At 32.8% G+C, this 23,958-nt stretch overlaps 1 protein-coding gene across 1 annotated transcript; it reads left to right on the top strand.

The window, feature by feature from the left end:
- Positions 1-514: 514 nt before the first annotated feature.
- On the top strand, positions 515-21,243 carry LOC129225787 (ras-related protein Rab-32-like). The gene is made up of 6 exons (XM_054860296.1): positions 515-653; positions 5,890-6,015; positions 7,128-7,206; positions 9,177-9,358; positions 17,797-17,940; positions 18,832-21,243. The coding sequence occupies exons 1-6, from the start codon at positions 642-644 to the stop codon at positions 18,943-18,945; spliced, it is 657 nt and encodes a 218-aa protein (XP_054716271.1). The 5' UTR covers positions 515-641; the 3' UTR covers positions 18,946-21,243.
- The last annotated feature ends 2,715 nt before the right edge of the window (positions 21,244-23,958 follow it).

Below are 23,958 nucleotides of genomic sequence, written 5' to 3'. Positions count from 1 at the left end.
ATTTCAAATCAACTTGTTTCGTGATGTATTGAGTTTCGCGATCAGACGAATAAAATTGTTTATAATCGACGAGTTGCCATAATTTATACATCATAATAAACCACGCATCAAACGTCAGAAATGCCGGAGGCCAGAGCAATGATCAGATGGGATGCCTGAATAATTTTTATTTTATGGATAAAAAAAAGGGGGGGGGGGACACTTTTCAAATAAAAGTTACTTGCAGGAATATTCTTATCAAAATCCTTCAACGAAGTACAAAGTTTTTGCAAAGGTATATGCTCCAGTTAAAAATATTTTTCGTGAAAGGTGAAAACCGTGTAAAATTGAAATCAGCATCGAGTATCTAGCAATTCAAGTGTTTTATGCTCTTTTTGTGACATATCTAATTTTGAAAAGACTAAAATGCTCCTTTAAGGAGTCCAATTCGAAAATTGAAATAGCTGGGAAAAAATATGACCCAACTATCTGATTAGCCTCGCCAAAACTTTTTCTGTTTGTTTATTTCGTCACGTGTGCTCTGTTATCATGTGCCCTGAAGTAGAGAGGCATGAAATTTAAGCGCGTGTTTGAGTTGCTAATTTGTACCTTGAAATATATCGATTTTAGGTTTCGTTGTATTTTGTAAATTTTCGAGTTTAATGGCTAATTCAGTGAGTACTTATCGTTGCTATTCTATTTTTTTTGTCAACAGCTTCAGTTTGGCTTTTGTACTCAACGTTGGGATTTAATCCAGTTGAAAACGTTGCTGTTTGAATGTGTTGATTGGCATTGACAGCCTTTGGAAGCATCTGATATTTATTTGCTTTTCATGTTTCTGAAGTAATGTTTTTTGTATGATTAGAATGTTTCATAATTATTTGGAGTTGAAAAAAATTTTGAATTGGGGTCTCAAACTGTCAAAGTTCTATGCAGTGTTATTACATAAGTATCAAATAACCTTCGTACTTCTACTTTTTCTTTTTGGAGTAAGTTAGATTGTTGAAGTTTCAGACATTCCTATAATCTAAGAAATAGAGGCATTTTTTAGCCTTCTGGAAATTTTATTAATTTCAAGAAAGCTCTGGAATAAGCTAAAAATGAAAGCTTATGTAATAAACTTTAAAAATATCTTCTAAACCTTCTCATCAAATGATAAATTAATGTTAGAACTCTTCTGAAACATACATAGCAGATATTGAAGAAATTCTAATTTTGCTGTAAAGTTGAAAATAAAACTCAGGTCTATTAGATACGTACCAATAAATATTAGTAAAGTATAGGATTTGTGCCGTATTCTCAAAATTCAAATGCTCGATTTTCGGGATGGTTATGATTTATCAAAGTTTAATAGGCTCTCTTTGTTTAATATTTGCTCCTTTTAAAATTCATTGAAATATTTTGTCATTTCATATGGCTTGAGAAATCTACTTCATAAGTTGAGATTTAACTGCAGTATTCAGACAAGATACATGTCCATTCCTACATAATAAATACATGAATTGATCATACCCATAGCTAGATAGCCCCTAGACATCATAATACCCATAGCTAGATAATACAGACGCACGCCGTGCGCGTATACATTTTATGTAGAAATGAGCATTCACTGAAAATTGTTAATAATATCCATATTAAACACTGATCATCCTCAAAATTTGAAGGTAAATTAATGAAAAATTTTCGTTATTGCTTTCACAAATACATGGTTGAAAGAAAAGGCAGTTTCTTACTAACAGTTTTATCTACCCCTTGCATGTTGATTTTTATTCCTCCAGATAGTTTTGAGCTATGTGTGCAGATACTTCATATTTTTATCTTACTATGGGTATACCATCAACTCTCAAATCTGCAATTGTTTTAAATCTACAATAAGAGTTTTGATAGACCGATGAAATTTAGTGAAGAAGGGTGGATCCACTTTGGAGGGTAACAAAGTACAATTTTTGGGCAAAAAAAAATTGATCTAAGGGCAAGTTTTTCGAATTAAAGCCTCAAAAATGCTGATTTAGGGTATATTGGTCGCTTAAGGTCATGACCCCCCCCCCCTGTAGATCCCCACCTGACAGTAAAAAGTGACAACAAGCAGCAACAGGCTCAGCTAAGCTGGTCCTAGTTAATTTATTAGTCCCCATAAGAAGATCAATGGCCCTCTTAAAGTTATCTGCCTCAGGCCTGTGTCCAGGATTTAGTAAAGGTAGGGGTGTAACGTATTTTCATCCTTACCCTGATTGTTAGGAAAACAAACCAGTGTGTCAAATAATTAAATTTTGTTTGATGGCCACGTTCAAAATCTCTTTTATGTTTCATATTATATTGCCAAAAACCAGTTTTGTAAATTTTATATTTATGTTAGGACTTATGACCAGGGCCGCCGCTATCAGCAATGGGGCCCGGTGACAATTTTAATTCGGGCCCCCCAGGACTCCCCCCCCCCCCATTACATTGTACCGTCGCTTCATTTCCTCTCACTCACACACTTCAAAATGAATAGTTTAAAATTGCATTCACATGTGATGTTGCATTGTCTAGTTGCTTCTGAATTTTTAAGTTTTAATGTAGATTTAAAAACTTTAGTTTGAAGTTTGCATAAAAATATATTTTCAAATATAGCAGTAAAAATTGGACAATTTGTCATGTCTGAGATAAGTGAGGTTGCATGATATAGTATGAATTTTCAGTAATGTGAAGTCGGAAGGACCAAGGGAAAAAGTTTGAAGTTTGAAATAAAAAGTTCTGTATGTAAAAAATAAAGCAGAACAGTGGTACCGGTATCTGTAATATAAATCAAAATAATATTGAATTAAGTGTTGAAATTATTACCACACATACATATTATACTTGACTTCGATAATCAACCGCCGGGAGGAATTTTTGAGTTTAAAGTGAATGTAAATTTATAATCAAGAATAGCATAAACATCTTACGAAATCTCGCCGAACATCAGTTTTTCAATTTATATTTAAATTAATTTCCATATGTTTCTATTGCTTTAACACCCAATGAATACAGGTATACCTGTCTGGATCACAAAATGATCATTTAGTTCTTTTTTTGTCTAACATTCACTAGCATATTTTCACCCTATGTACTTTCTTTGTTGCTAACTTGTGTGTGACTAAGTTAAAATCCACTTGTGCTGCAAGTTGATGCTCAATGCCAAGAATAGCTAAAGAATTTAGTTTGTTTTGTCTAGTTCCTTATCTAGGTCCACGATTTAATTTGATTTTCTACTTTTCTAAATACCATTTTGGCTTTGGGCGACCGACAATCAAGAGGCGTAGAGCGCAGAATATGCAAAGGGGCACGTTAGGAAATAATTAGGATTAAACATGTTAGGAAATATAGTTTGAAGCCTCTTGTTGTATATCTCATTCAAAAGTGCTGAGGGAGAAAGTTCAGTTAAACATTGAAGATTGACGAATGAATTTTTTTAAAGTGAATAATCTCATATCCAAGTAGATTATTTAAGTCTGTTGCATACTTTGTTGATAGATAATCAGACATATTTTGCACTTCTTCATCATCTAAAGACATATATCTTAGTATTGACTTGAAATGGGAACAAATTCCCTTCATTTTTTCAAAACGTGCGTTGATATCACTAATAATAAAGTCCAAAAAAGTTAAAAATTATTTCTATTCAAAATTTATGTTTACTAAGTATGAGTTCAGTACTTTGATGTATTGCTTCTTTTTCGACTTCTGCTCCTTCCTCAAAAATGTTTTTTTCTCTCTTTTTTAATTTGGAAGTTTGTTCTTTCAATCCATTTACTCATCTACCAAGACCTTGTTCCCCTGCCAAACAACTTCTCACAGCGCTATTGGGAGGCTCGATGTCGAATGGCCAAAAAGCCACGGACAGGCATTGAATAAACTACACTAAACTAAACTCTAAGTCCATTACTTTGGAAACTAATTTTGTTTCTTGAGAATTGCGGGCAAACCATCCCGTAACTTTTGAAGGTCTTTATGGATATCATTTAGAAGATTAAGTTCCACATCCAGTGAAATTCCACGTATTTTAATAATTACTTTACGTTCGTCGATACATAACCAAAAGGCTGACATAAGCATGCTCTCAATAGAATTGAAATACTTTTTTATGCTTGTGATTCATGGAATGCCTTCTCGGTTAATTTTAAAGCAAGTTCTTCACACAAGTTGATCAAGTGCTTTCAATAGTCCTCGACAGTGGAAGGAAATGGGTCAAATTATTGGATAAACAGTTTCATGACCTTACAGGCCCCCCAAAGCTCCGGGCCCCAGTACTATAGGTCTGGAATCTCCACCCAAACGGGGGCCCTGCTTATGACCCACTCCCAGAAGTGTACGAAAATATACATATTTTAAAATAGTAACTTGCTTCAGCCTCCTCTTCCCAGCTTCAATTTCAAATTCCGATTACATTGTATGGATTACATATGGTGGTGGTAAGGGACAGGGGCGGAGACAAGGCGAGGGTCATCTGGGTCATGACGCCCTCTAAGCCATCGACAATTTTATCCATCCACATTGTTTTCAAATAATCTTTACCAATAACAAAGCTCAAAGTTTCTCTGGATGTCTGGATCCTTGTTCGGACGTCTGTGACGCGCATAGCTCCTAAACCGTTCGGCCGATTTTCATGAAATTTGGCACAGAATTAGTTTGTAGCATGAGAGTGTACAGTGTACACCTCAAAGCGATTTTTCGAAAATTTGATTTTGTTCATTTTCTATTCCAATTTTAAGAACATTTTACCGAGCAAATTATCAAAAGGTGGATGAGTGAATTACCAAATTATCATAACGTGGATCCGTAACATGGATGAGCAAATGAATTTTGCAAATTGGCGAGAAATTCATCATCCATTATTTGTAAATATACAGGTGAACCAAATCACCTTTTAATTTTCTACTACGGGCAAAGCGGTGCGGGTACCACTAGTGCATGAATAAAATGCAAACGATTATAGTATTATTTTCAATTCATTATAATTATTTTTAAAAGTAAGTATTCAAAATGTTACTTCCTTTCTTTATTTATGAAATTAATTAGTAACGTTTATGCCCTATTAAGTGCCTCATTCTGTTAGGATTGGTGCTTTTTATGAACATCCAAGCAGTTTCGGATTTTTTTCGTATCCAAAACTCTATATTCTTTAGCATGACTCCCCTCCTCCCTAAAATGGTACTCATACCAGTGTTCAAAAGGGTGTGCAGAGCCTGAAAGGTTGAGAACCCCTGTTGTGAGCAATATCTTGCATTAAAAAATTTAAAAAACAACAACTTATGAATAAAATAAGCTAAATGTGCTCTTTCTCTGAATCCCAAAATTGCAATTCACAGTCGATATTTAAGTCTCTGATTTCAGTTAAGCTGGCAACTTCTGAATCTCAGCGTGTCAAAAGTTTTTCTGGGCTGCACTTTCCGCTTGCCACCTCAAGTTTCTTTTCTTTTCATTTCACTTTTTTTTATGAAGCAAATTAAAATCTAATATGTTTTGTAAAGTAATAAATGTTTGAATTAGTGCATTTAATAAACTTTGATTTAAAATTTGTGATAATTCATAAATCAAAGATTTTGATATTTAAAAAAATCTGTACTTATTTGGAAACACCTATCGTAAGACCAGAAGTTTCAATTTAAGTCCAGTTAGATATTAAGCCAAAAGTGAATACATAGGGAACAAAAACTTAAACTGAAACAAAAAAACCCAGCTGTAAGTTAATTTTAATGTTGCGTGTTGCAACAAATTCAATTTTATTTAGTTTGTTATATTTCTCAAGTAAACCACTGGGCCGTTTATAGTGGCCTCGGCCCAATGGATTACTTGAGGTTTTGAATGCTGCTTAAGGTATTTATTTTTATTTTAATATAATTTTTCACCTTTCTGTGCATTAACAGTATTCTTTTCTTGTTTATGAAGGTATCACCTCTAAGCAAGCATGAGCATCTGTATAAGATTCTTGTGATTGGAGAGCTGGGAACCGGCAAGACTAGCATTATCAAACGCTACGTCCATCAATTCTTCTCTCACAATTATCGGGCAACTGTATCCTTTTACTTGTGGCTTTAACCGGTTTATGACACCTGAGCCTTGAATGCTCTCGTAACCTTAACTTCTCCTATGAGTCATTACTTAATGAATGGATATTTCCTCTTTTGTGTGAGTTTTTTTTCTAATTCCAGTAAACCTATGGTAACTTAACCAGGCCCCATAAGGAGTTGTCTGCAGGGGTGCCCAAATGGGGGGGGGAAGGGTCATAGCACTGACTGCACCTTTGAAAATTTTGAGGGTGGTGTTTTAAAGGGGTATTGTTCTCTTTTTTGGGGGGAGGCTCTTGCTTTGGGGGGATCTTTATAATATTTAGAGGGGGTGCGCCCTTGCTCTTAGGGAGAGGGACACCCCTGCATTCTGCCTTGAAGGAAAGATGGGTTTTTGAAATTGATAGTTTGGCAAGGGGATGAGAGGGGATAACAAGAAGTGTGACAACACTTATTTAAGATTAGAATGAAAATGCTCAAAATTGACAGATTAAATATTTTTCCATTTGCATTAAATGAACAAAATCCTGCATGAGTTGTCACATTTGCTATCATTCAGTTGTAAGTGTCTACATTTGCATAATATTTAAAAATTTGTAAAATACTTCCTTTTGTTGTATGCTTATATCTTTATATTAAAACATACAGCCTTTGAAATTTTATTTGTTGTTTTTATAGAGTATCATAATCTTTTGATTTGTTGTTATTTTTATTAACTGTGAATAGATTAATTACTTTTTTGCATTGCGTCATCCTTTTTTTTTTTTGAAATGGCTGCCAAAAGTGCAAAAAGGGCTACCATTTTTGCGAGTCTGGTAGCCAGTGGCTACTATTCAGAAACCCTTGTCAAGCTTTATTTAATAGTAAGAACAAGATTTATCATAACATGAAAAATTTAGAAACATGGTAAACAATCTTGGGGGGAAAAAAAGTAGATTTGGACTACTTTTTGTTAATGATGGTTGATGTGCATTTTAATGTTTCCTTTAAATTCAAAAATTTGGTAAATTTCTCTCATTTTTGTGTTAAATTATGTTTTGAAAGTGATGATAACAATTAAAAAATTAATTCACTTCAAATGAACTTTATGAAATCAATTTGATCCTTTACTTTGGCAAGATTGGTGTGGACTTTGCTTTAAAGGTTTTGAACTGGGACGCTAATACAATAGTACGTCTTCAGCTATGGGATATTGCTGGTATATTGTTTTTATGTATTACCTTGTTTAATATATGTGATCTTGTTATGTATACGGATCCTTGCACAAAGCTTGTAATATGAAGCTTTTATAATGCATTAAAGCCTCAATTGCAACCAAACTCGCTTTTAAGACCTCTAATTCCAAGGAATTGTTCTTATAAAAAAAATAATTAAAAAAAAAACGAGTTTGGGAAACATCACAATTCATACACACTTTCATTGTTTATGTATATACTAGCCATCAAGACAACTCGCACAATCGGCCTTGAGTGGGCTGGTGTACAACTCTTCTTCAGAAGTACTTAAGTACAGTTCCTTCGGCTCTGCTTAGCGAAAGAAATCTGATTGACGTTTTCAGTACACAAATTACATTCCTTCAAAGGAAACTAAACTATTATCTTGAACTATTCAATATCTTCCACTTTAAGCAGAAGAAAGAGAGAAATTATCCACATAGGATAAACGTAGCCGTGAGCACTTTGGCCGCTTGCCAGAATGATGGGGAAAGTGTTCCCAAAGAAGAACCGAGAGGAGCAAAAATTCGTTTTAAATAGTTTTTGATAATATCTCCGCTAATTAAAGTTGCACAGCTACGCCACATAGCTAAACATGTAGCAGAGAAAGTTACAAATCTATCGATACCAGGTTCGATACTTGGTTTTCTGTCGTTCACAAGGAGTAGCAATGGCATAGATAGATAGTCACATACAATCAACTTTAATTAATATTAGATAAGTCAGTATACAGAGCCGTAGCTAGACTTATCATTAAACTGTACTGAAAATGCATTGCATATGAAATGAATGCTTCAAATATTTTGTGGAGATGAGTATTTTTGCTGCATTACATATTCAAGTAATTTTGATTGTAAATTAATTGTAGTTTAAAATGTTTGTGTATATTGGCTTTAAATAGCTTTGGAGTTATAAAGCTCTTTTTCTCGTTTTTTTTCCCGGGGGGGGGGGGGGGGGTACACAAAAGGGAACCCCGCTCTGCTAAGCCATCAAGGGCTTCCAGAGTACTGACCTTTCGGCCGGGGCCCCCTAGACCCTTACGGGAATGAAATCCAACCACTTACGACTTTAGACACCGTGGACCCAGGTACAGACCTGACTCCGGTGGAGCCCATTGCCTCACAGTTCCACTCGGGAGGGGGGGGGAGGTATTCGCCTTAGGAGTACATCAGATAAAATATTAACTGCATTTATTTTTTAAAAACCGTGACTAATCAAAGATATTTTTAACACCTCTACAAATGTATTTCATGCTTTGAAAATCAAAAATATGTCTCAAAAAAAAAGTCTTTGCTTGTTCCATGCTTTGTATTTTAAAACAAAATTTGCATTGTGGAAAAAAAAAAAAAAAATTTAAAAATTGCATTGATTGCTTTATTATGTTTGAAATACTAAATGTTAAGCATTAAAAACCAAAATAGTATACATCTTTCTCTCTGCAGTGCTCCAATTCATCTTTTGAAAGTTAGTTTTTTTATAGCACTAATAGCTATTAAGGTCTTTACTGTTGCCATATGTGTTCAACTCCTCCAAAATGATTTTCCCTCCTCTGAACTCAAAAAAGAAAATCATTGAAGTCCAAGATTTAAAATTGGAACTTTCATAAAATCCAAAGCTAAAGTACGTCTTGCAAAATTCCTAACTCTAAAAGCTGACCTTTCACAAAATTCTGAAGTCCAAAAGTAAAATCTTGTGTTATCTGTGTTAATTTTTTTTTTTTTTGTAAACACATTCCAAATAAATTCGTCTGTATACATGATTCCAGTTTTTACTGTAAAGATAAGTTCATTGAATTTCTCAAAATTCAAAAGAGCTTTCACAAAATCTTTAAAAGGAGCTCTTGCAAAAGTACCCCCCAAGGCACGTAGATATCTTTTTTTTCTTTCAACTTATCATAAATTCTGGACTTCTTTTTTAAAAAATTTTAATCAGTTCTATATTTCATATTTTTTAGGTCAAGAAAGGTTTGGCAACATGACACGAGTGTATTACAAAGAAGCTGTTGGAGCATTTATAGTTTTTGATGCCAATCGTTCTGCCACTTTCGATGCCGTCCTACGTTGGAAAACTGATCTGGATGCCAAGGTCACGTTACCAGATGGCTCAAAAATTCCTTGTGTGCTACTAGCTAATAAGGTACTTCCTTATATTTAAGTATTGGTACCAATATATATTGGTACCAATTTTTAATTGTTTTGTCATTGAAACTTGTTCCATGTTAACTTTTTTTTTTTTTTTTTCAAAGTTATCAGATTTGTGTTTTAAACTGAGTTTTCCCCCAAGATTAGTATTTATAGTCGGGGGGCTACGGGGGAAGAAACTGCAAATTGTGATAAAATTATGAAACTCGGTATGCTTGTAGACATTGTATAAACAAAAATTTTAGGAAGGGGAGGCATTCCCAAATCCCCCCCCCCCAAAACCCCCCTGACGGCTATTTTGGTCCAAAACCAAAAACGGCGATTCTTTTTAAATTTTCGTTATTATAATTTTTTAAATCATTTGTTGTGTCATTCCATGGATGTTTATTACATTTTTTACTATTTAAAACTCCAAAAAATGTCTAATTTCAGTAATAACTTCACATTTTTTTTTTTTTTTAAATCGATATTTTTAAATTGTGAGTTCTCTGGAGTGAATCCCCCCCCCATAACAGAATTATAGTTTTCTGAATTTGAAGATACATTACATTAGTGTTATATTAAAGTAGTGTTCCAGTTATCCGAACTCTAATTGCGCGAACTGTCCAATTATCAGGTCATGATGCCCCTCGTTTTAAATGACTAAGTACGTATAATTGAAACTATTTGCGAAAGGTATAATAGAATAAGGACTTGAAGAAAAAAGGGAGAAATTAATTTCAAGACAACATAGTTCTAATAGAAAGAAATTTAAAGTTGAATTTTAAATTTCTGTTCATTGTTATTATTACTGTTGTTGCTGTTAATTCTCCGTCACCCAATTGATCATCAGTAAGCTTTTTCTCATTTTATAAAAAAAAAAACATATATATATATATATATAAACAAATTCAAGTTTTGGAGCACCGTATTAAAGCTGATACAGTGAAACCTCCCAATAACGGACAGTCAAGGGACTAGAAGTTTTGTCCGTTATTGGGAGGTGTCCGCTATTAGGAGGAACTACTTAATTTACCTTTTTCAAAATGGGCTGTTGTTTCCTTTGTAGAACACAATCGAAACAATTGCGAAAGGTTTACTACATTTTACGTCAAGAGTAATTAATGTTTTTTCTTAATAAAGGTATACTGACAGCACACACTTGTCTTAAAAAGCATTTAATCAATTAAAGTAAACAGTTAAAACAGTTTGACATCTCTTTTTTGCATTACCAACAGCGGCGATTCGGCGGAGCAACCCCCCCCCCCCCCCCTACACACACTTTTTATGGTTAATTTATTTATTTTATCTCGAGTATCACTATTCCATGATGCATGATTGACAGTTGGCAATATGACCTTGAATATAGGCAACTCTTTTTCAAATCTAAAAATTAAACAACCCAACGAAACCACAGCGCCATAAAGCCGACTACTACCGGCGCCAATCTGCTCAATTGCATCTCCTGAGAGCCCTAGTTAGAAAAAGCACCCAATTTCCTCTTTTTTATCGTAACTTTTGAATAGTTATTGTGTATAAAATTCATTAAAATCTTAAGAAAAACGTACGTTAATTGTTAGACTGTCATCAGTTTTCACTTATCTGCTTCAATACTCTCAAAACTAGCCGTTACAAAATTATGACTTATTTTCTTTTTCATTTTTTGCTGCCCGCAAAAAGTACCATGCCTTTTAGTTCTTTTTTTTCTGCCCCCAACTTTTAAGCCCCAATCGCTGCCTCTGCCCATTACCACCCTTTTAATTCCAAGAAACAGTGATAAGGAAATGACGGGGGGGGGGGATATCAGTTGTGGAGGATGAAAAGCTTTGTAATGCAAGCAGTTACTAAGATATTCTGTGAAAAGGAAAAAAAAAAAACGGAAGTGCTACGATCGCAAGGGAAACTTTTTGTGAAATAATTGTCCGTTATTCGGAGTGTCCGTTATTCAGAGTGAATTACATGGAATGGCCTATATTGAGGGACTGGGACTTGCAAAAATGTCCGTTAATTAGAGGTGTCCGTTATTCGGGAGTGTCCGTTAAGGGAGGTTTCACTGTACTTTTAAAATTAAAGTTTATTAGATCATAGATTTCGACCAACTTTAGTATCTTTAGTGAAACTTTGAAGGAGTTAATTTTGTGTATGTGTGTGTGTGCGTGTGTTTTTTTTTCCATTTTATTGCTATACGCTATACATATACTTTGGTAACTATGCTGGATGGTTACCAGTTTTTATTCAAATCTTTGAAAAAGGAACATTTGTTGTAAAAAAGACAATGAACGTGTTTTCTGTAATTGGATCGGACTATGCTTATAGCAAAACAATGCGATAGTGAAAAGAGATGGTGGGGCTAATGGACTTTTACAGATCCAACTGCATTAAGAAGATGGGTGTTAGCTGGTCTTCAAATTATCGATTTAATTACACAGTTTGAAAAAGTTACCTCTGCTGATTTAAAGAAACGCTGTATATGCGCAATTAAGAAATGTTAAGTTTCCAAAGCTTGTTTTCAAGAAAGGTCTTGAAGAGAAAAAGCTAAACATGAGAATCCATTTTTAGAGTCATCAAAAGAATTGTTCTCATTATGGAGACGAATGTAGCAGTAAACAACGAATATGTGGAGCAACTGATGAAGATTGGGCAAGTTGAGGAAAAAAAAACAGTACAGCAAATTTATAGAGAAAAGAGTTGTGACTCAAAAGTCACTTTATGTTCACGGGCAGAAAAACAATAACTTTTTAGATTTCATTTTCCCAGAAAAATCAGTAAATCTGCCCTTTTGCTGAAAAAATTAAAATCCGATACAGATTCGTTTTCTAAGTTTTTCATTATTTGCAATACCGTAAATTTCAACCTAGTTGAATTTCTCCTCCATGAAAATCAACCTCACCCTCCATCGATTTCAATAAATAGAGCTCTTTGAACGGGAAATAAGTCTGGTCAATAACATTCCTGCTCAGTGTGTTAAATTATAGTATTCCTACCGATGAAAACAACTCGAGAGAAGAAGAAAATGAGTTAAGATGGGATGATGAAGGTGCAAATGATGAATGCTAATTTTAAAATAAGTGCAATGGAGATACATTGTGACGCCATTGTCTATGATGGTTCTTTCATCGTTCACATAAAATGACCTAGGACAGAAAATTTTTCGGTGGAGTATCTGCGTTCTTTTCAGGATACAACAAGTAAGACATATAAGAGGAATAAGAGAAAGATATCATTTTACAGAAAATGGTTTGCTTTCTAAGAACTGGTTCAGTTTCTACGAAACGCTGATAAGACAGAATTGTTTTCCATGATTGCACTAGCTATATGATCTTATGTTTGCTCTTAATGATGTGACGGTGATTTCCATCGAATAAGACATCTATGGTGCCATAAAATCACGAGGAAGCTAATTTCTGGATCTTGGTTCATGTTTTGCATGCTGCAATAAGAGGACACATGAGCATATTCGTTGGAACTGTTGACAACAATGTTTCCATCAGCTGTACAAAAAAGGGATAAAGAAGATTTTGGAGCTGGAAAACACTTTTGACTTATACTAGTCCAAGACTTAAGAGTACAAATTCGGTCAGCAAAAATCAGTTGTTCTAAGAGAATTCCACTCATTCTCAGCGGAACTCCCATGGTTACCTCTTTTCTTGCAGGTCGGAAAAAAGTGACGATGTGGAAATGATGAAAAGACTATCCTGATGTTATTGGTGTATTTTCGTTTATATATCCTAACCTAAAAAATATGCACACCTAATTAAAAATTTCAAATATCTTAGCGATTCATTAATCTTTGCTACTACTCGTCTGCATGCAACTTGCCGATCGTAAATGAAGCTGGAAACTTTTTCCACCAGCGAGCAATGATCAATGAATAACTTACCACCCACAGCTGAAGCCCTAAGGCAAGTTATTTAGTGCTTATCAAGGTGTATATCAGTGGGTCAGTGTGTCTAAAAATTTAGCCTTGACTTCAATTCATGATTGGGGTTTTACAGTAACTGATGAAAAGCACGTTCTTATTTGTTTGAGTTTGCCCGAAGTTTCAAGTTCTTGCTGAAAGCGAATTTACGTTATGCAAGGCAAGTGTAAAAAAAAACTGCTCTCAAATAACTTGTGGATGCTTCAAAAATGGACTTATCTAAACTCCTATGTGTAAATACTGCAATGGAAAATGTTATGTACTTATGTAAATTACTTGTAAATTCAAACGTTTTAAATTCCTTTCTATATAATCGTTGTATGCATCACTTAAGCAGATTTGTATTGGAATTTAGTTGTAGTTTTTGTAACAGTGAATTATATTTCAATAAATAACAATTTTATTAATAGTAAAAATATTGCTAGCTTTATTAACATAGCACTAAACTTCATATTGTAGTAATTAAATATTTCTTCCTCTCACATCGTTTAAAACATAGAACAAACACCTCAAATCGTCTAATGAGAAAAAACTTGAAACTTGTTTTTAAGCATTTAATAATAATAAAGATTGGAGTTCTGTAAAAATAACGTTCGTGCCCCCTCCCCTTTATTTCAAGTGCGCATATGGTTGATAAAACTGCAGAATGTTAGTGAAACTCCCAAAAAAATTGCGTACTTCATTTCCAAGTGTTTGAATTTTTTTTTTTTTTTCACCGATAATGAAAATTGATTTCGTTCTGACTAATCTAAGTGCTATATTTATTCTTAAACAACAATTCAAATGTTTGTTTCAAGTTTTGAAAAATTACTAGCTTTGTTTATGGTTTTTAATTTCTAGTTTTATTCTTAGTTTTGTAATCAATTTTTAGTAGTAAACTTTAAAATATAGGTTCGGATTTTCTGATGTTTCGGATTTCTGGGGTTTGGATTATTGGGTTCTACTGTAAATGAATTGATTTTCCTTAACACAGTGTTTTAAAATGCATAAAAAAAATTTCTCAAACGACCCCTCAAGAAATGTTAAAGACTTTGATTAGTTAAAGTTTTGCTTAAAAAATCAAGTTTTTAAAATTAATTTTAAAAATAGGAGGTTTAGAGATATTTTGATGACTTTTTACGCTTTAGTAAGCATAATAAACTCCCAAAAGAAGATACAGTGGGTATTTTTCAAAAAATATAAAAAGAAAAGTAGTTTTGGATTTTTGACCAAAAATGGCTGCCAGGGGGGTTTTGGGAGGGGGGGGGGGATTTTGAATTGCCTCCCCTTCCAAAAATGTTTGTTAGTACATTGTCTACATGCATGCCAAGTTTCATGATTTTATCACAAAATGCAGTTTCCGGCTATATTTTCTACCATAGCCCCTCTACTATTATTAGATATTTTTAAAAAGCATTTTCTGCAAATATTATCTGTTTCCTTTTGTTTTCTTTTTGAAATTGATTGCATATTTTAAATTGCTGAAGAAAACTACCTGTCTTTGTTAATGTTTTAGTTTGAGTGAACAATTATTTCAATAATTGCACACCTACCAGCTTTTATGCAGTACATACTCACTGAAGATGTCTTGATCAACGAGGAGACTCCCCCCAAGCAACTGCAACAGATTGCTTCTTTGTGGGAGGCTTCCCCCTCCAATCTGAACATGGCCAACTGCTCCACATTTAGCCTTTGTTACCGCAGAGTTTTTCTGCAGTAACAGAAGCTCTACGAAGTAGTTAGTTTGTTTCACAATGCTCCAGGGTTCGCGTTTACGCGCTATAGCGGGTTTTTTACGCAAATTCCCGGAAAGGGGACGCAACTTCCGCGAAAATTCGGTCCTGGGGACCCAGAAAACCCAAAAGATAAGAAACAAAAAAAAATTTGTGGAAAATGCTGAAGATCCATTTAGTAATTGCTTTTAAGCTTCAATAACCAGGAGAATCAACAGAAAGGAATTAAAATAACCCTATCTCTTTATCAGCTATTCAAACACACCCCTATTGTTGACCAGTCAATGGAGTTTTATTAGTGATAAGACTGGAACTTACAGTGACCTCCTGGGCTGAGCTCAGGGAGCAAAATATTGCAGGTTCATAAATAGTCCGTTGTACTGTAAATCTAAGAACAAGCTCTCCCTCAACTTTTATCTTTCCTGAAAACAGCAATCAAGACTAAAAGTAAGAGTGTGGTTTCAATGTAATCTTTAGGATTAATACAAGACAACTCTACAGTAAAAGCATATCTATTTTGTACTCATGTAACCAGAATTATTTTTGAAAATCATGCATCCCCAATAACAGGATAGGAGAGAAAAAATGGCGAACATTTTCCCAATTGCGCTGAATACAAAGTTCTGAACTTCACACATTTTTCTTCTTAAATTGCTTATGAATACTTGAACTTTATACAAAAGCACTTTGAGCTTGTCCTCTTTCTAGTAATTCATCTCTTTCTGGTGTTTTTTTTTCATTTGGACTTGCAAAAGTCAGGTATTAAGCGACCGCGCCATTTTGAAAATGGGCGCGATTTTAAAAATAGCACGAAAGCCAAAACATATTTTGAAAGAGTCAAAATTAGTCAAATGTACTGATTTAAGATTGCAAATGAGCAGTTTTCACACTCATGTGAGAGAATGGTAAGGTTTTTGCGATCGCGATTTTTGCGTTGGGTTCATTCGCTTGCGATTTTTTTTCTTCTATTTCTGTGAAATTCCCAATAATAATTGATGATAGTTCGTGCTGGATAGGGAGGAGGGGGGCTTTTTGGTATTTTCATCTAGAAAAAATTCCAGGAAAATAAAGGTAAAGGAAGTGCTTTCTGCTTGATCAATCAGAGGCACTTGTTTAGTATTTTATGGTAAAATCCAACTTTTTTTTTTAAAGTAAATTTTGAGTGTGATTATCTCATTGTAATCTCATTGTAACTGACCAAATAGTTTCTCACATAACTAAGTCTTGCAAGTGTATTATTTGAAAATAATTTTACAATGATAATCAGAAAAAATAAAACCAATTTAGTTTATTTCATAACTTTTTAAAATCACTATGTAGATAGTTTTTTTCCCCAAGTATTAACCTTTTTATATTATTCATTTATATGGTAAGATTTTCTGTTTAAAATTTAAGGGACTCATTTTTTCCACCAAAAGACCCAAATCTGTTTCATTAATGGGTCCCTGGGACTCAGGTTACAGATAGTTGAGCGCGAACACTGATGCTCTGAAGAAAACCCATAAGTTTGACTTTAAAGGATGGAAAAGTAGACAGAGAGTTCAGTGGTTTTTTTCTTTTCTTAAAGATAACTGGAGAAAAATAAACTGCTCTGAAGTTTAATGTTGCTGGAAAAACCTCGAAATAGTAAAGTATTTTAGCATTTTCATGTATACTTCATTGATATTAAAAAAATCATTTATAACTGCTAAAATACGTATCTTACAAACTAAATTCTTTTCTTATTCAACTCCGCATAAAAAAATACCCTAGAAATGAAGCCGCACTTTCCTTGATAGCAAAATCGAAAATTTCCCCTCTTCTCTCCCTCTCCCCCCCCCCCCCCAAAAAAAAATAAGATTAAAGAGGGAAGCATGCTGCAGAAAGTTGGGGACTTTTGAGGTGTGGTCGAGGAAGACATAACAAAGCTGTTTGTGGAAAAAAATTCTGGGTTTATTTTTTTCCCAAGTAAAAATTAAACCCAGATTTTTTTTCTCCAGAAAGTCTCCCCTCCCCCTTTTTTTTGGCTAATTTTACTGCACTGTTTGATATGACATTAAAATAAATTTGAAGCTGAGCTTTTTTTTTTATTTTAGTTTAAGTTTTTGTGTTTACTATGTTTTCACTTTTGGATTAATATTTAATTGAACCGAAACACTCTTCTTGTGGTATTATGATGTGTGTTTCCATATGTATATATTTTTTTTCGATATAAAAATCTTTGTTTTATAAATTATAGCAATTTTGAAATCAAATAGTTCATTATTGTTTGCAATATTTTTTAAATTTACCTTCTTCAAATGATGTTATCCTTCACTACTAATTACATAGTATTTGTTTTAATTAATTTGTTATGATTATAATATTTATTTTGAACTATGTTTTCCATGATAAAAATTAACCCTGACTTTTTTAACTAAAACAATATAATAATACAAATTATGTTGAATTGTTATTTCATTTTGTTAAATTAAATTTATTTTATGGTAAAAAATTGTCTAAAAAGTGTTGCATGAAAGTGCAATTTTGTGCAGATTTGTTAGATTATGATTAAAATACAACTATTGTAATTCTGTTGAGTGATGAATTCAAAATAATTGTCTTAATAAATGATTTAATCAAAATGTATAATAATTCTATTGCACTATCAAAACAATTGTTTGTATGGATCAAACAGTGGGTTTTTATTTTGTCCAATTTCGGTCCCACTTTTTTCCGAGAAAGTTGACAAAATACCAACCCTGCCCGTGAGTCGGCAATATTCTCAAAACATGTATAACCCTGCTCATGTAACTCGCATGTCAAAAGTTAAAAGATAATATTTTTTTCTGTACCTTCTTGCAGTGTGACCTGCAGCCGGAAGGGCCAGTGGCAGACCCCTCGACCATGGACGAGTTCTGCAAGGAGCAAGGATTCTCGGGATGGTTTCTGACTTCTGCAAAAGACAACGTCAATGTTGAAGATGCTGCAAAATTCCTGGTCAGAAAAGTAAGTTATTTTTCTTTGAATATCTTTTAACAGCAGAAATTTGATTGTTTTATGTTTTACTCAGGTTGAATTTCAATATTGCAACATTCATTTGTGATTTTGTATATAATTGACTTGCTTCGTTTGTTGAATATTTAACTTTATTAATTTAAGAAGATTAAATTTGAAAAATTTTACTGTCAAGCCCTTCTGTGTACTGCACATCTCTTCTCTATGTAAATATTTGCTTCCTGATAACCATAAATGTGAATTGAAGATACATTTAGATAGAATAACAATTTGAATTTGGCAGCAAACCTGAGTACCTTTATTACACCAACCTATGAAATGTAATCCTCTATTTTTTAAAGAAAAAAAGCACAAAATTTCAGGAATGAGAATTAATGTTTTAGTCAAAAATAGTACTTGATTTTGCCTTGCAATCAGAACAATTCTTCAACAAATTAAATGTTGAAACATGTGTTCATGTTTCCATATTAATTCCAAGCTTTTAAATGATAATTAATGTTCATAGTAAAAAAGTACCAGATTGTTCTTGAAAATGCAGACTGTGAAGCTAGCAAAAGTGCAATGTAATGCACTTTTAATTATGAAACATATTCATTTGTGAATGATAAGCATATTAAATTGCACAATTTGAGCTTTAATAGTCGTTGTAGTAAAAATTTATTCTAATAGGCAAATATATTGATGTTTTCTAAATTTTTTTTTCTAAAATTGTAAAATGATATATATAATGCCAAAACCTAAATAACACAAAACCCCTAGTCTCGATGCAGGCATTATAATGGTCTTTTCTGTTGTAGTTAATGTACCTTTTTTTCTTTCTTTTAAATCTTGTCATAAAGTCAAATGCTGCCATAGAATTAAGTTCTATTGAAATTTCGTTAGATCCTGGAAAGTCAAGATTCCATCATTGCTGATGACCACTATAACGACACAACAGTTCTGCATGAGTATCCTTTGCCAGTGGGACAGCCTGAGCGAAGGAGAATCTGCTGCTGACCTTTGTCTACACCCAAACTAGTTATCCTGATCACAACTGCCATTGGACGCTGTACTGTTGCATTTGTTCTTTACACTTTTAACCTACCTTAGCAATTCTGTATTATAAAAATGGTGACATTTTCACCTGTGGAAAATATCATCCAAAGCGAGTTTGTGGAATTACCAGTGCTCTGCAGCAAGTAATGAGTAACCAATAATCTTTTCTCGCACAATTTGTTGTAATTTTGTCGCAAATTTGTATATTTAAGGAATCGTAAATGCGTATGCATATTAAAACAGTGGGTTCCAACATCAGTGAACTTCCTCCATTTGTTTAGTTTTTTCTACTAATATAAACGCATTGTCTTGCCTTAAAATTTAACCTGTTGTTTGTGTTCTATTGTATCTGCCATCAATAAATTGCAGAAATCAGGAAAGATTTAGTACTAACAGGTAGAAACTAATGAGAAAGGGATATGTGTTACATTTTTATATTAATTGAAGCAATAAAACTTCAATGCTGTCAATAATTCATTCAATCAACGAAATTAATACTTGAATACAATTAAATAAATCCCTTGTGCAAAGAAAAACAATCTTGCAAAGAGAAATAAAATTTTCATTATAACTCTGTGCCTCGCTACGAGGAATTACATGACTGATTTGACAAATAATTTGTAGCTCTTATTTATGCCCTAGTGTTCAGGCATTGATTGTGTACTCAGCAATCATATGCAATTTACTGTACTACTTAAAAATATGCAGTGTTAAATTCTATCATTCATTTTGGTTGCGAATCAAGGGGATACCTCTGCCCCCTTCCCCCATTTTGTTTTATACATTTGTACTTTTTTCTAATTGAGGAAAGCATAATTTTACTTTGTTTCTAGTGTAATTAACAGAAATTTTTCTGAATTTTATCATGGCATTAATTATTCTATTTGCTCAATCTTTTTTTAAATTGGTTTAAGAGGTTTCTGTTCTACGAAAAACTACTATTTTGAGTAAACACCTTCAATTCAATTTAAGAACTGAGCCTTGCCTTCATTTCCAAAACTGATTTTTTGAATCACTTCATTTAAACTATTGACTGTTAAAAAAGTTTTGAGCTTTTTGCATTTACATGAGCAATTTACAAGGTTCGTACGGTTCATGGAAATCCTGGAAAGTCATGGAAAAAAGATTACCCAATTTCATACCTGGAAAAGTCACGGAAATTGATTTAAAGTCATGGAAAAATGTCTTTGATAGTAATAAAGTAACGATAGCTAAAAAAAAAAGCATTAGAAAATTTTGAGAGATTTAAAAGTATTGCTAGTAAAAGCTATTAACACTTGAAAATTTAACGATCCCAAAAAACAAATCTGAGTTTTGGGATTCTATTGCAACCGCTTCTGTAACAGCCACCCACCTTATTTTGTAATGAGATTTTACTGCTGGGACATCACTAATTTTGAATTCAAAATTATTTTCAGCACTTCTTTTTTGTTATATTTTGTAGTAGTGGACTTGCATGTTTTTGATTTTACCACACCCACTCAAAAAGTGTAATTTAATTGCATCCGAGTTTATTTCAACCTCTCGTAAGAAAAAAGCATTAAATTTATCAGAACTTATTTTAATTTGTTGAAGGCTTTAGAAAACAAAGACTTTAGTCAGGCAATACATAGAAATAATTCGTGAGTTTAACATTAAATAGTACTATTCTCTTTGTGTAACAAGGTCATGAAAATTTTTATGAAATCATGAAAAAGCCTTGGAAAAGTCATGGAATTTTTTTTTATCCGAAGTGAGTATGAACCCTGAATTTAGTACAGTGGACGTCGGTAAATTGAATCAGTGGTTAAATGAATCAAATGCTTTTGTGAATGAAATTGTCAAAAACTATTGAATTAGCCACTTTATGGAATCAACATGGTTTGGAACAAATATGATTCATATAAGCGGCGGCCACTGTACAGGAATAATTTAGAGAGAGGTGCAGCTTTAAAAATACAAGTGTGGGACAGCTCTTGTTGCCACAGAAAGTTGTAAAAACTTGAGTAGAATTTGGAATGTTCTGAATCATTTATGTAATCTGTGATATATTTCGACATTTCTAATTAAAAAGTCTTCGAGCCATTACCCTTTTCTGATTATGCAGAAAACATTTCTTATGTTCTGAACCTTCTTCTCAGCCCTGTTATTTAAGAAGATCTTGTGAGAGCAACTGCTCCCTGACTATGATATACATGAGTATCACAGCCCAGTCAGAAATAGCTTCTGGAGAGGGTTTTTCGATCAAAAATACCTTCTGAAGAGGTTTTTTTTTTTTTTGATAAAAAGTCCTTTCATATGTATAAAGTGCTGTATTAGAATTAATGTTAAAAGCCAATGCCTTTGAGGGTTGTTTTTACCCCTGTCTTATATATCGTCGCCTCAGAGCAACAATAAGATATCTTAGTGCTATTTTTGGGATTAGATATCTTATTGTTGCTCTGAGGCTACGATATAGCATCGCCTCAGAGCAGCAGTAAGATATCTAATCCCAGAAGTAGCACTAAGATATCTTACTGTTACTCTGATGCAACGGTATATACATAGTTGAAACCAGAGGTTGTGCAGATTTTGGAATTTTGTAGATTTCAAATCATTGATTTGTCTACACATTCTAAAGTGTTGCTAAGCAAAATTGCCACATTTGTTCAAAAAAATAAAGTAACTGCGCACAAATGAAAATATGAAATTATTTTATTAAGTTACAGGGCAAACGTTTATAACAGGAATTTCATTGGCAGTATAATGGTTTTACCACTAGCTACTACTAGTTTTGAATGCAAAAAAAAAAAAAAAAGATTTTATGTATGATTCAAATGTAGCTTTCAAAATTCGTTTTAAACATATTCAATGTCTACAAACTTAAAACCCCATTACATTAGCTCCTTATCTTCACTTTTTTGAAGTGGAGCTGTTACTGATTTACCAAGATATTTTTTGCTGCCAATGTGAAGATATATACTCAGCTTCTTTATGAAGTTATTTAGCTGCAGTTCAGGTATGGTTATTCCAAGCGGATGACTCCAAAGTAAAGGTGAAACTGCAGTCTCTGCTTTAATTGAACTGTTTAGTATTGCTTTCATGTTCAATATCAGTTTGATTTTGAATTAAGAAACCTTAAAAGTTTTCCATAAGTCGCTCGCTCCCATTTTTTAAGAAGTTATTAATACAAATTGACAGTTATTTACAGAGTATAAAACTGTCAACCGAATGTGTGCTTTGATTCTTGAACACATAAATAAATTTAACACACAATTTATATTGTGGAGCATTGGTAAAATGTTACAATAATGATAAAAAATAATGAGCTTTGTAAATATGCAAATTTTTTGACTTATAATCTTATAGTCTCTTTTTAAGAAGTGATAGAAAATGCTTATGGTTAAGTGATTTAGTTTTATTTATTTTTTTAGATTTTTACTTAATTATTTTTGTTAGTGACTTTTTGTACTGTACACTATGAATTTTATTTTTGCACTGTAATCTACAAAATGCTTTATAGGAATATACAAAAAAAGGAAAAATCCTTAAAAAGATATTTATTATGTTATGTGTGTAGAAATTTTATGAAAGTGACATTCTAAAATCAAAACTTTTTGAGCTTCTTGTCTTCAATTAATTAATTACTTATTTTGTTTTGAGAGTTGTAGCAATATTTAAAAATTTAGAATTGTAGTGTTCTTTTTTATGTATGTACATAGATTCAGTTTTTGCCAAATTTAGAATTTTTTTTTTTTTTTTTTTAATTATTAGTTTTTCTGTAGATATTGTTTGCTTATGTGATAATTTTGAAAATTAATACTTGGTTTTATAAATGTACAAATGAAATTGCAAATGTTTTTGCAAAGAAAAAAAATCAAAATCTACAATGATTCTTTTGTTTAAAATTTATAATAAAGTTCTTTTTTAAAAAATACTTTTGGACATTTATTTTTAAAGATTTTTTTGAAGATAATGTGAAAGTAATAAAAAAAAGTGCTCTTAAGCTCTTTTCGTCCAGATTGCTTTCATTGTAAATATCAATAAAATAAGTTTTCTGTTTAAGAAATTTTCAAAAGAATTGGAATTTGAAAAAAGGTGAGAAACTTGTTAAAAATAGTAAGATATTACTATCGTTTGAAAAGTTATTATATTTTGCTTTCCGTAGGATATTTCAAGTGGTAGTTGGCGATGTTAAAATATATACTTTGAATAATTCATTATGTTAAAATAACTTTTATTTATGTTTAAATTAAACTAAAAATAACAAGGTTTTAACTAAATACATATATATTAGGGTGGTCCTTATTTTTGAAGTTGCAGATATTTTACGCGACGCCCCCTCAATTTGTTCCATTGTACAAATAAATGATCCTTGCAAAATTTTAAGCCAATCCATGAATATTAACACGTGCCCCTAGGGCCCCCTTTTTTGAGTTTCGAAGAAAAAATTGCGGATTTTCTCATTTTTATGTAAAAATATTCTAACTTTTTACATTTAAAGTAATTTTGAACCTCAATAGGTGCTGCTACTTCCCGACTGACCATTCTCTCACTTTCATTCTGTAAAATTTAACATGTTACAGAGAATGAAATGTACACCAATGGCCTTGGGTCAAGCGTACTGCTCTTCTGCGCTTGTTCCAACCAAGCGACAGGTGAACGTTTCTTCCCATCAAGATGGACACAAGGGATTCTATAGGCCATTAATGAATGGTCTAGGCCATTAATGAACGATCTTTGACAACAACAAATTGCATCCTCCAGGCTTTGGGGTGTTGATTTACGAAATTCCCTGTTTATGTAATAGGTGTGGCAAATATAGTCGCAAGGTTTCAATGCTATAAGTAATTGCAATTATATTTTAATTCGCTGTTCTTTAGGTATAAACATACGTAAATGCTTATGCATTTTTCAATATTTAAAATATAAATTTCGAAAAATCCTCGATTACTCCTAACATAAAAATATACTGTATTTTCCATAGCTGAAATATAAATTAAAAAATATATATAT

Source organism: Uloborus diversus, chromosome 7 (genome assembly GCF_026930045.1).
Source record: "Uloborus diversus isolate 005 chromosome 7, Udiv.v.3.1, whole genome shotgun sequence".
NCBI lineage: Eukaryota > Metazoa > Arthropoda > Arachnida > Araneae > Uloboridae > Uloborus > Uloborus diversus.
This window is presented reverse-complemented; position numbering and strand designations above follow the sequence as displayed.

Bases quoted from the DNA above. Each gene is read 5' to 3' on its own strand.
- LOC129225787 (XM_054860296.1), top strand. The intron at 6,016-7,127 runs GTATCCTTTTAC...TACTTTGGCAAG, and splicing joins CTCACAATTATCGGGCAACT to ATTGGTGTGGACTTTGCTTT. The intron at 17,941-18,831 runs GTAAGTTATTTT...AAATTTCGTTAG, and splicing joins CAAAATTCCTGGTCAGAAAA to ATCCTGGAAAGTCAAGATTC.